At 37.3% G+C, this 13,036-nt stretch overlaps 2 protein-coding genes across 3 annotated transcripts in view; one reads left to right on the forward strand and one right to left on the reverse strand.

Moving 5' to 3' along the window:
- Positions 1-2,048, forward strand: part of dnajc2.L (DnaJ heat shock protein family (Hsp40) member C2 L homeolog) — a 20,258-nt gene extending 18,210 nt beyond the window's left edge. The window contains exons 16-17 of the mRNA XM_018252675.2: positions 756-910; positions 1,866-2,048. Coding sequence (XP_018108164.1) covers positions 756-910; positions 1,866-1,940 — 230 coding nt within the window. The 3' untranslated portion in view covers positions 1,941-2,048. The remainder of the gene's footprint in view (positions 1-755; positions 911-1,865) is intronic.
- pmpcb.L (peptidase (mitochondrial processing) beta L homeolog) lies at positions 1,990-11,478 on the reverse strand. 2 transcript variants are annotated; one of them, XM_018250890.2, is made up of 13 exons: positions 11,370-11,478; positions 9,538-9,678; positions 9,123-9,209; positions 8,388-8,517; positions 7,674-7,872; positions 7,475-7,554; positions 5,295-5,401; positions 4,392-4,535; positions 3,758-3,918; positions 3,514-3,599; positions 3,336-3,424; positions 3,136-3,211; positions 1,990-2,364 (listed from the first exon to the last, which is right to left on the reverse strand). In XM_018250890.2, exons 1-13 carry the CDS (start codon positions 11,427-11,429, stop codon positions 2,300-2,302), a joined length of 1,425 nt encoding a protein of 474 aa, XP_018106379.1. In that variant the 5' UTR covers positions 11,430-11,478; the 3' UTR covers positions 1,990-2,299.
- Positions 11,479-13,036: the final 1,558 nt, after the last annotated feature.

The raw sequence follows: 13,036 nt of genomic DNA on the forward strand, positions 1-13,036 counted from the left end.
TACAGAATCATCTCCTTTATCTTGCAACTGTAATTAGCGCATGTTTCCTTCAGTAATGAGCAATGAGGAGATACAATTTTCAGGACAAATAATCCAAGAAGTCTGGTCTAAATCATATGGATATGGTCTTTTTTTATGGTCTTGGAATTATAAAGAAATCATGGCATTATCTGAGAGCTATTGGGTTAACATGGGCCGGACCCAGATGTTAAAATTTGCAGAACCTTGTGCTCTTCTTCCAGGCCCCCTTATCAGCCTTTAATGTCATGTACAGATGAATACCTGCATTTGGCTTGTGGTGAATTCCAGTCACATCCATTGCCTCTCAGGAGGGCAATGAATGCTAAGAGTAGACTATTGCCTGTGACAGTTAAATTATGGTCTATTTTTAAGTATTTCACACAAGTACAGTTCATATTAACAGCAGGTCACCATTTAAACCTCAGTGTAGGCCAGCTGTGAACCCTACTGGCAATCATTGCATGCCAACTGTGGCTATGAATCCCCATCTGCACATGTACTTAAGCTCTTTATCTCTTGTATTGATCAGTATTTGTACATTTGAGATAAAGCTCTTCATCTGACTGGATTTTGATCTTTTGGGGCTATACCAATCAATAGTTGGAAAGGCTGCTCAAAGATTATCAATTTATGCTTGATCTTTTATGAGTGGATGGCCCACCTGGGTCCCTTCTACCAGCAATACACATCTTCTGAGTAAATAACCTTAAAAATGATGTATTTTTTGATGAAAGGTCCTGGTGTGGAGATGTCTCCATGGACAACCGAAGAGCAAAAACTGTTAGAGCAAGCTTTGAAGACATATCCTGTGAATACTCCAGAGCGATGGGAGAAGATAGCAGAAGCTGTTCCTGGCAGATCCAAGAAAGACTGCATGAAAAGATACAAGGTTTGCATCCCTGTTTTCTCTATTTAGTGCGTGTGTTACCTTGCCAAGTGTTTGGAATTCTCGCAAAACAAGCATAATGCTAATCTGCATGACTGCTGCTAAAATGCCAATTTAATATGACCCTGACAGCAGGAATGATCATGCACAATTTAAAAGAACACAACACTGTCTATTTCATATTAACCATTTCATTGATAATGACTTCTAAGAGCAGTTACCAATGAAATTGAAGTGACATGGCAGACAGGAAGTAGAACCTCCTATTTTCAGCCAAGCATTCCTAATCAAATATCAATCAAATATTGAGCATGTCCTACACGGTACTAATGGAACAAACTGTTTACACAGACTGTAATAGAAATGTTTTGCTAAGCGTTGGGTGTCATTTATAACAGTATTAGTTTACAGCCATAGATCTGACATTCAAGGTTGCTCTTAGAAGCAATTACCAGGGACCACACACAGCACTGGAGTAGAACATATAAACAGTGTGTGTACTTTTAAATGTTGCATACTTGCATATTAATAAGCCATTCAGTTATGTAATACTTAATGTAGCAAAAACATGGATTATTCCTGGCCACTTAATAAGAGGAGCTAGATTTTGCCTGCCACAGGCAAATGTATTCTTCAAAAAGCAAGTTAATTCCAGTGCTACAATAATTTTACTTGCTCCAAGTCCATCCTTCAGTGTTAAGCTGTAGAGTCCTCTGCTGTTTGTATAGGCCACAAAGGTAAGATATCACTTAGGTTAGACCCTTGCCTTCTCTGATTTAAATATAGACTATTAAATGCCTTCCACAGTATCACCAGTTATTAAAATATTCTCCATACCAGATACGCTCCACACATTTTCTGGGAGAATGAAAGCTATTGTCTCAGGGTCAACATGCCCTGGCAGTAGTGTAACTAGCAATTACTGCCTTCTCCCAAATGATGTCTCTTCTCTCTCTAGGAATTGGTAGAAATGGTGAAAGCAAAAAAAGCTGCTCAAGAACAAGTGCTGAATGCCACCAAGACTAAGAAATGAACATGTTCTAAATGTTTATATGTTTTATAATAAAAGTGCAGACACAGTATTTGACGTGATAAATTATATTAACAGTAGAGATGTTATTAAAATACTCAGTTTTAATAATCCTCATTGCAGAGTTCACTTGCTGCCGTAGTATGGTGCTTTGTGTCCATGTTTTTCTAAACAAATACACTAAACACCGGTTCCTGTGATTAAAGCCTTTCTCCTTCTCGGGACAGAGATCTCCAGGGCAAGCATATTCTCTAGGTTCTTTCATAGAGCACAGTCTACACAGTCTACAAACAAGTCAGAACCTTTTGGCAATAACATCTATGTGCAACAAAAGTCTGCCTAGTGCTGGGATACCCTTTTATTTAATCTCTTAGCCAGTACATTCCGCTTCGTATTCTGTCATAATCAGGAAGTTGTCCAATGGGGCCTAGTTTAAACAACAAGAATAACAAAGATGATATTTATTCACAACAAAGAACATGGTAACCAACGCCTAAGTGCATCAAATATACTCTTGCTGTGTAGTGTAATGAATGGATTCCATGTCACAGCACTGTGTGAGTTTATTGAGCTCATACTGCCCTGTATGTCTGACATACATCAGTGAATACAAACTCTGAACTTGGCAAAAAAGTTTTTCCCTTCTTTGTTTTTTTTTTTTTTTTTTTCCCGGAGAATCTCATTACATTTTAGGACAATGACACACAGTGCAATTCTGGGTGTTTTGCTGCTCAAGCATTATTAGTTCACAGCCAGATAACAAAATGTCTAGAATAACTAGGGATGCACCGAATCCAGTTTTTTTGAATTAGACGAACCCCCGAATCTTTCGCCAAAGATTTGGCTGAATTCTGAATTTGCATATGCAAATTAGGGGTGGGAAATGTACTTCGTTGTTTTGTTACAAAGTCTCACGCTTTCCCTCCCCGTCCCTAATTTGCATATGCAAATTCAGATTAGGTTCTTTCGAATCCTGGATTCGGTGCATCCCTAAGAATAACCAATTTAAACAACAATTGCTTATATATGTGTGTGCACTCACAGGTCAAGCCATTGACACTTGATTAATGAACATGTTTCATGTCAGTGACCTGACCTTAAATGCACTCATGGGTCCAGGCAATTGCTACTGAAATCAATGAAGAATGATTCTGCCCCCAGAGCCATTAAACTTTTATACAATATAGTAAATGCTTACCAACAGCAGCAACTGCAGGGCTCTTGTTATAAATATATTTGGTGCATACTTCACGTATTGTTTCAGCACTGATCAACTACATAAAAAAGAAAAACAAAAGAAAGCTTAAATTGGCATCTGCAGTAGAGTAAGGTTTCTCTGAACATTGCCAATTGGGGAGAACATGTTGATTTAAATTCCTCTTAGAAAGTCACACTTACATCAATTCTTGCTTCGAGTTCAGGCAGTGGAATTCTGCGGTTGTAACACAACATCTGTCTACCAATATCTTCACAGATAGGTGTTGACCCTTTAAAAGAATAAAAACGGTAACGATTAGTCTATGCAATAATGATGCAGTCATTATTTTATAAATTCAATGCAATTGCTTTAACTTACCGTCCAGTTGAAGCAACATGTTTGTTTTTAGGAGATTCTTAGCACGGGCAACCTCATTTTCAGTCACATTAGTACAGAGTCTGATCCTTTTGAGAAAACAGAAAAAAACTATTAACTGGAAGCAAACTCAGGTTTGCAGAATTAGGATTTTATTCAGGATAGGCAAATACAAATGTTCTACGACTGGATACTCAACACCATGCAATTTGAGGGAACAAGACATAATTGGCTCAAGAATCCTTACCATTCTCTCTGAACAAAATGCATCATATCCTCCACTGTGTTGGGCTCACACACCATATAGAGCCCCCAGAGTCCAGTGTCTGTGTAACATGTGTTGAATGACTGAAAGCTGTGACAGAGGTTTCCATGACATGTGAGCTGGGCAAGTTTACTTGATAAATTCTGTATATTGGGGGGAAAAAAGCAAGCTTAAGAGGCATCCCATATTCTGAGTATTAACAAAGATTCACTCTAGAATGAACCATTTTAGTGGCACAAGTAAGTGACAGAGCCACACATTTTGCATTCTCAGGTTTCTGTTTTATGGAAATTTCAATCCTGGCATAGAAAAGGTTACGTCTGTATTGGGATTTTCAGACAGCTGCTTGAAGCGCATTTCCGTAATATAAGCAGTTCCAGCAGTGTAGATAAAGGTTAAGTAAAGACAGATACTTCTTAAAACAGCAATTATATAAACATAAAACTTTAAAATCATTGACAATTTTCTAAGACCTACATATTGAAAAGTTTAAAAGGTTTAAAACACTTTAAAATATTGGATAGATTAATGGGAATATGAAGCATGTTAAAAAAGAAATATTTAAAAAGCTACACAAAACGGTACATTAAAAAGTTTTAAGAATAGTTGACTGTACCACACCACCGCCAAATGATCTGTCCCAGTTTCCAATAAGTGTATTGGCAACCATAAGTGGAATTGTGTCGGGGTGGGACCAACCCACTGCTTCTACGGCAACTGCAATGTGAGCAAGTGGCATTTTATCATCTCGAACACGGATCTGTAAGTAAAAGGAAACAGAAAAAGGGTTACTTGTATGCATTACTATGCAGGCTCATAACACAGAATTAGTAGAATATAATCTGAAACAGCTTTTAAGTAATGTAATAAAAGCTGCAAAGTTTGCATTAGCTTTTAGCTGGTAGACTTTGCTATTCGCTTTCATAATTCCTATGCGTTATTAGACTTGGTGCAAACTTTTATTACATTACGCTATAACTTATGTTTAGACATCCTACTGCAAAATATACAAACATTCATTAAGGGGCAGATTTAACAAAGGTCAAATTTCGAAGTGAAAAAAACTTCGAAATTCGACCATCGAATAGGATAGTCCGACATTCAAAGTCGAATTCCAAGGATTTTTAAGATCGTACTAGTTTACAAAAAAAAATCCTTTGATTTCTCAAAACTTACTGGCTATATCTTAGGAGTTCCCCATGGGCTAACATAGCAATTCGGCAGGTTTAAGGTGGCGAAGTTGAAGTTTTTTTAAAGAGACAGTACTTCGATTATCGAATAGTCGAAGAATTTTTCAAGAATTTTCACTTCGAAACAAGGTCGAATTCGATGGTCAAAGTACCTAAAAATTACTTCGAAATTCAAAGATTTTGAATTCGAATATTCACTTCGACCCCTAGTTAATGTTCCCCCAGTTGTAACTTTCAATAACTACAATTTACATTTTATTCCCATTGAACACTGCTATAGCCATTTAAAAGTGTTTATATTGAATCTGCAAATGATGAAGACTTCATACCTCACTACCTGTGAAGGAGCAGGGAGGAAGGGTTTCCCCGTCATATATGGATGGTAAATTACCAAAATGAAACTTTGCCAAATGCAGCAATTCATCATGTGATACACCTTAAACAAACAAAAAAAAGTTTATTTTGGAATTTCTAAAGTGTAAAAATATGTAATCCAGCATATTTTATTTCAACAATGGACTATATATACACCTTATTCAAGGCCCCATCACCTTCCGCAACGTCACAGTGGGACAGGATGGGGACATAAGTATAAAAACGGGAGCGCACCTGGTTAGAGCTGGATGCAGGTGTTGCCAGACCAGGTTAGGGTCGGGTTTCATTTAGGGGCTAAAGAAATTTTAGCTGCCATGATCACCTGGCTCACAAACTGCTTTAAAAATTGTTGAAGGGTTTGCCCAGTAAAAGGGAAAGTATATATTTATCTACAGTATGGTGTATAATTGAATTTATTAACAATAATATTCCATCCCAAAATGGTTGTATGTTGTTCAAACTTTAAGTTTCATTAAAGTTGGCCTGACATATACATGCGTAAAACAAAGTGGACAATTTACTTTCATGAGGGATCTATAATGAATAGGAAAGAAAAAAATTTGCCACTTTGTTATATAATTTCCATATTTCTGATCTACCTGCCTTGAAAATAGAACAGTTCCTTCTCTTCTACATGTCACAACATAGAAGGGGCTCTGATCTTCTTGTAAGAGAGCCAGCAGCATTCCTGTTTACTGAACAAAACAGCAGCCCGCAGGCAATGAGCAAGTGCTACTGACAGAAGAGTGATGCCGGTCCTCTAACAAGAGAATCAGGACCTTAAATGTTATTTGATGACCAGAGGAGCTTGGAAAAAAGAAAGTGAATGGAAGAGGAAAACTATTTTTGTGGATCAAGTTGGTCCTTGTGGATTTCTGTTGGGCTCTGTCCACTGCAATCCAATGCTATTTATGTGAAATTCAGCACAAAAACTAATACTAATTATACAACACATGCGTATGTATACTTTTTATAAATATTGAGCCAATTATGTATGCAGCACTGTACAGCAGAACATAAATGAATAGAACAAGCAGGGGTCAATAGAATAATATCTACAAAGTATAATTACATTAAAAATTAAGAGTCAAAAAAGAGCTATGAGTCAAAAAGAAAAAAAAAGAAGAAGAATGAGGTCCCTGTCCAGAACAGCTTGCAATCTAAGATTGTGGGTAACTTACAGACAAGCAAAATGAACTTTAATTACACTATATAAATTATTTGAATCTTGTTTCCTTCAGTCTGGGAACTCATAATTATAACAAGCAGGCAGGAGCCATTTTGTGGACACTGTTATTAAGGCAAGTCTTGCATCATCTCAGAATCTTGTTTGTGCACCAGAATGTGGGACCAAATGTCCATCCCCATGTCCTGGCTACACAATTAAATGGTGATGAGAACAGGGGAATGTGGGGAGAGCAGTGACATCTAGGAAGGGCTGAATGGAAAGTGAAAGTAAGTGTCTGCCCTGCCTCTATGCCTAAGGCATAGAGAAGGGGCAGACAATATTTGATTGACATCTGAGATTCATGTTTCATTTGAAAAGGACTTTTATTATACAGCTTTGTGTCTGGATGACAGGTCCACTTTAAGAAAAAGTGACAGGTTTTGACAATTGTGTTAATATGGTCAGTGGAGAGAGGGGAGTCAAAGATTACCCCCAGACAACGATTGAGTTGATAGGATTAATGAGCATGCCATCAATATAGATAGTAGGGGGGAATAGGGCAAGATTAAGCTGGAAAGATGATTAGTTCAGTTTGAGGTGGTGTTGATTCATCCAGTTGGAGATTGCTAGGAGACAGAAATCTGAGTCTCGTTTCAGGTGTTAATGAAGAGGTTGATAGATATATTTGAATATCATCAGTATATAGATAATCGTTAGACAAATTAGTGTGTACAGGGAAAATAACGAAGGACCAAGTACACAGTCTTGCAGCACCCCTACACGATGTGGAACTGATGAAGAGATTTTTTTAGCATACAAGACATAGAAGGTTTGGCTAAGATATTAAGAAGAGAACCGGGATGTAGCCTGATTAAACATACCAAGAAATTCCCAGTTTGCATAAGAAGGGAACCATATAAATGCAGATGATATAATAATAATAATATGCATAGTAATTATACTTGCCTCCTGCAGCTGACAGAACTATTCTTGGCCCTTTGTAATGTGTTGTTATATACTCCACCAAATCATTGCGATTTATTGATCTGTATATGAAAATAAAAGAACATCACTATTCGCTATACAAATAACAACCCGGCTATGGTAAAATCTACAAATAGCATCATTGCTAGTAAAGTAATGCCATCTGTGTTACTGGACCTACTTGATATTTTCTGTGGGTCCAAGTATTGTCCTTCCCAGAGCAGTGTTGTGATACGCTGTTGCATGCAGATAATCAAAAACCACTTCTTGTAGATTGGTCTCCACTTCCTGCATCTCCCGTAAGATGACTCCTCTTTCCCTTTCAATCTCAGCCTCACCTAGGGTGCTGTTCTGAATAATGTCTGCAAGGATTTCCACTGCTGTATAAACAAAGGAGGTCATATTGTTTGAAAGTTAAATATACTAATTTTGTGCATTATTCACAGTCAGTACAGGGCTCTTTTAAACACCCATACAGAATACTTCAAGCTTACGATAGGAAAGTGGTATCCACTTGTGTGAAATATACACCACTTTTTTCCATATATTATAGGTTTCCTCTGGACTATCCTGATATTTCACAACAGGAGGTACATTATTTTTTGTAATACACAAGTTTCAGTGAGTCATGCAATGCAAATTACATCACTGATGACATCACTAAGCATTCATAATATAATTTACATGTATATGGTGTGTGGGGAATGGATGGCAAACAAATACATTATGAAAAAAGAACCGTATATTTATCTAAACTGATCGCTCTGGTTCCTTTACAGAATAGGTAAAACACCACTGGCATCTTATCAACATAAATAAACAAAATAAATTTTTATGCAAATGTTGCTTTGCTAGAAAATAATCAGTAAGAGAAGTTCACAAATACAAGACTCACCTCTTGGTAGATCTTTGGAGAAAGCTTTTGCATAGTACACAGTCTGCTCTCGAGAAGTGTATGCATTAAGATGAGCACCCATGTTTTCAATCTCCAGCTCCAAGTCAAGTTGGGAACGGTTTTTAGTTCCCTAAAGAAAAAGAAAAAAGATCTCTAATTCTTACTTCCATCTGTATTAAGGTAATGGCACATGGGGCACTTTTTGTGTGATTATGAGATTGAAGACTAAAGCGATTTCAAGTCTTTTAAATATAAATGTATTTGCAGGGGTTATGTTGACCACACAATAGGTGATTTCACGTGAGTAACAAAAAACTTGTGTTCTATTACCCTTATGCAGATTAATTGTATTTATGCAGATTATTGCAGATTATTTGTGCCAAATTTCTGAAATTACCTGCCATTCCATACAAGAGCACAACTGAACAGCTCACTAGTTCAACAGTATCCAGATTCTTAGTAGACTTCTGGCCACTGTGTTGAGTTGAGAAGATGTCTCAACTAAGTCTGTAAATCCCCAGGTAGATAAATAAAAAATACCACCATAATTTAATATTCTCTTACAAAGTTGGATCTCAAATTGTGGGGCTGGCCCCATGTCTAGGGGGGGAGGGATCTAGCCTAAAGCACAGTTAGGGTGAGATTTGGGAAGAATAGCATGCATAGGTAGTCCAGTTATTGCATTTGTTTACATCCCTTTGATAATCCTTTGTAGTAGGAAAACTTCCAATTTACCTTAAATGCCATGTGCTCCAGAAAATGTGCAGTTCCATTATTCATCTGGTTCTCATACCTGCTTCCAGCATCAATCCAGAGCCCAACCTAAAACACACAGGAGTTCACGTTCATACTATAATTAAAAAGATGGCTGAATGTTAACCATTCCTGGCTCTTCAGGAGTTAATCATTTTTTTTATTTAGATTCCCCAGTTCTGCAAGTAGTGTGAAATATATTTAAAACCTGAATTTAAAAAAAAGTCTGTGCATAGCTGTAAAAAAAAAAAGTATCACAGTTTATGTTGTCATTTGCACTACTCAGCTAGCGTAGGAAAGCTTTTCTTTACGGTGTATTGAAAATATAATAATATAAAATATAATAATAAACAAAGACAACAAAGAGTTCATTCCAAAAAAAAAAATGTTTTTCTACCGTGCAAGTTAAAAGTCCAGAATCCTCTGAAGCAACTCTTAGTCCATTTTCCAAAGCGGTCACCTTAGTCTCTGGTACATTTAGAACTGCTTGGGTGAATGCTTGTGTGGACCTATTTCTGCTTATTCCAAATCCTATGGGCTATACAGAAGGGTTAAAAAAGAACTGTAAATAAAGCTGACAAACAATTATATTATATCCCCATACTACTTTAAACTTTTATTCTGTACATAAGACATTTTGGTCTCTTCCTGTATTGCCAGCAGTTCATGTTTTGCAATAAAAAATCTGTAGGGAAAAATAAATTATTGATGACAACTAAAAACATGTGCATATCTAATACAACTACATCCAATCTTAACAAAACTGTAAAGGCAATTCTAACAATAGTACAGGAATATTAAATTACCAAAACCTCAATTTAAAGGATTACCAGATTGTCTGACTACATGTGGACACAAAAAAATTGCAGATAACTATTTCTATTTCAAATCTGCACTGTAACTAGGGAGGGGATTATAAGTGACTGGCTCTTTCTGAAAGCACATGGCCAGGCAAAATGACCTGAGATGGCTGCCTACACAACAATATTACAACAAAAAAATTTGGTTCAGAAATAACATGTTATATGGTAGGGTGAATTACTTGTAAGGGAGAGACACAAGAGGGCAAACAATCATGTGGAAAAGGGCGCAGCCACACAGCTCTTACAGTAACACTGGGTGAATACAGAAAGGGGTAATTCTCATTCTCTGGCATGGGTATCCGCTTCTTTGTACTGCTTGTGTATTCTGGTTATAATTTGGTGGTATGGATTTAAATATTATTATTGATTTGTCTTTGATGTACACTAATTGTATGGAGCAGGTTTGTTGTACAATTAATGAATTATCTATAAAGAGCCTTCTTTTGCAATACCACCATTGACTGTATATGATTGTTTAAAGGAGTGGTTCACCTTCAAACAACGAGTTGTTTCCAGATAGATCTCCAGAAATAATGAATTTTTCCAATGACTTTCTATTTTCTATGTGCGACCGTTTTTCTAATATTGAAGTGTCAAGTGTCTTTTTTCACCTTCTGAAGCAGCTCTGGGAAGGGGGGTCGCCGACCCTGTAAGCTGTTCTAAATGGATACATTTAGTTAATACATTTCTTATCTTTGTCCCTGTTGAGCAGAATCTCTGGGTTTTGCTGAGAAATGTATCAACTCAATGTTGCAAAATTGTAACAGTTTAGAGTCTGCACCTGAATTACTGAGCTGCCAGACTCAAACACCAGAGACAGGAACATTACACTTAGATTTTGTAAAAAATGTAAAAAAATGTAAAGTAATTGGAAAAAGTCTTTATTTCTGGGGAACAATCTGAAACCAACTGAACTGAAAAAAGTGTTGGAAGGTGAACAAGACCTTTAAGTGTGCAAACCCATAATAGTAAAACGATTATACAAACTGGCTGTTTAGGTAAATGTTGTTATCATTCAAGAAGAGGTATATGTAATATACTGCCATACTTAACATTACTGCAACTTTTGTGTAACTTCTTACAATAAGTACTGGCAGCAGGCAGGCTGACACAAATAGACACACTTATTATTTAAGTCTTTCACACTTGAATGCCATGCTTCCATCGCATCTCTATATGAGATAAAGTGCAAGACTAACTTGCATTGGGTTACTTAACAGCCTCATGGAGGTAACTTTGCTTGAGCTCTGTAGCGATAGATGGAATACCACATATACATCTGACATAAGCGCCAGTTGCCTACGGTATCTATGCATGGCTTTGGCACAACCGCCAGACTTGCCCATTGTACCTGTGATTTGCTCACCAAACCCCTGATCGCAGCCTTGCCGATATATCCACTCAGTCTCCTTAAGGACGCCGCCATCTTGCATAAGACAGCTACTCAACGTCATTTCCGCTAAAAACGCGTTGTCACGATGTGAAGGTTGTTTAGCCGCTGCACGTGACTAGAACTCTTGCAGTAGGGCCGTTGTTCGTGCGTAATAGATAAGCAGTAATGTTACAGTCCTTGCTTTTTTAATACGACCTGGTTGGTTACAATGCAATACTATACAATAATTAATTGTATAGTATTGCATAGTAACCAGGTCGTATTTAAAATAATTGAGAGACTTCTAAAAGTGTCAATACCCCATACCTGCTTTAAGTCATACAACATATGAGCGGTTGTTCCTTTCGTGAATTCCACGGATTCTATATTCAATGTATTGCCATCGCCCATCTTAATAAAAGGGCAAGTCAACCCCAAAATAAAAATTTATTGTTAAAAGCAATTGCTAGTATTACTTTTTAAACAATGTTGCAAAAGCCTTAGTTCCCCAGCAATCAGCTGCCTTGTCCTACATTGTATCAACAGTCTGAGCCACTGAGGCAGAGAATAGAAAGGGACAGACACTGCTTATCCGTGTTTATTCCGCCGAAAACTTGATTGATTCTAATTTTCACGTTGTTAATCCCGAACTCGCTGATTTGAGGTTTTCCAATTCACATTGATTCTAATTTTCACGTTGTTAATCCCGAACTCGCTGATTTGAGGTTTTCCAATTCAAGTTTTTTCTTAAATTAGAAACCATTTGAGTAATATATTCATTCGAGTTCATTCACAATTTAAAAATTAGACCTTTGATAAATAACCGTCTAAATTTGCCCAGGAGCAGTACGCCATAGCAACCAATAAGATGTTTGCTTTTAAACAGGTGAATTCAACCTGCTGATTGATATGGGTTACTACGCTTGGGCAAACTTAGTGCCTTTTATTACATAACCCCTTAAAAGTGCTATGTTTTGTGATAGGCAAATACTGCAATCCAACATAACAATCCTTAAAGCACAAGTCAATTTACAAAATAATTTTTTATATAGAAGAATATTAGGGTATGACTACATGGACATTTTCCACACGTTCCGACGCGCTGCAACAAAACGCCAGCGCAAATCGCATGCGACGGAAATAAGGTAAATAATGGAAATGCCTGATGAAGTCCCAGCATTGATCCGACACGATGCAGATGCTGCATTTGCATCCGTCATGTTGCTTCGGATCAATGCTGCACCACCATGCGACAATGCATTCACTTACCTTATTTCCGTCTTTTGTTGCAGCGTATTGGATACACCACCATGCGACAATGCATTCACTTACCTTATTTCCTTCGCATGCGATTTGACGCTGGCGTTTTGTTGCAGCGTATTGGATAGCGACAAAAACGTCCATGTAGTCCTACCCTTAATGTTTAGGAATGGCCAAGTCCTGATCTTAATCCTATAAAAATGTTGTAGAAAGGCCTGAAAGAGGCAGCTCATGTGAGATAGCCCACTATGCCTGAGATGAAGCTATTCTGGGCTAAATTCCTCAAAGCCAAGGTGCAGGACTGATCGACATACGAGAAATATTTAATTGCCATTATTGCTGCCCATGGGTGGAACACCATTTACTGAAAGCAAAGGTTCACATACTTTTGTTACACACAA

The sequence above is a fragment of the Xenopus laevis genome, chromosome 3L (assembly GCF_017654675.1).
Source record: "Xenopus laevis strain J_2021 chromosome 3L, Xenopus_laevis_v10.1, whole genome shotgun sequence".
NCBI classification, from domain to species: domain Eukaryota; kingdom Metazoa; phylum Chordata; class Amphibia; order Anura; family Pipidae; genus Xenopus; species Xenopus laevis.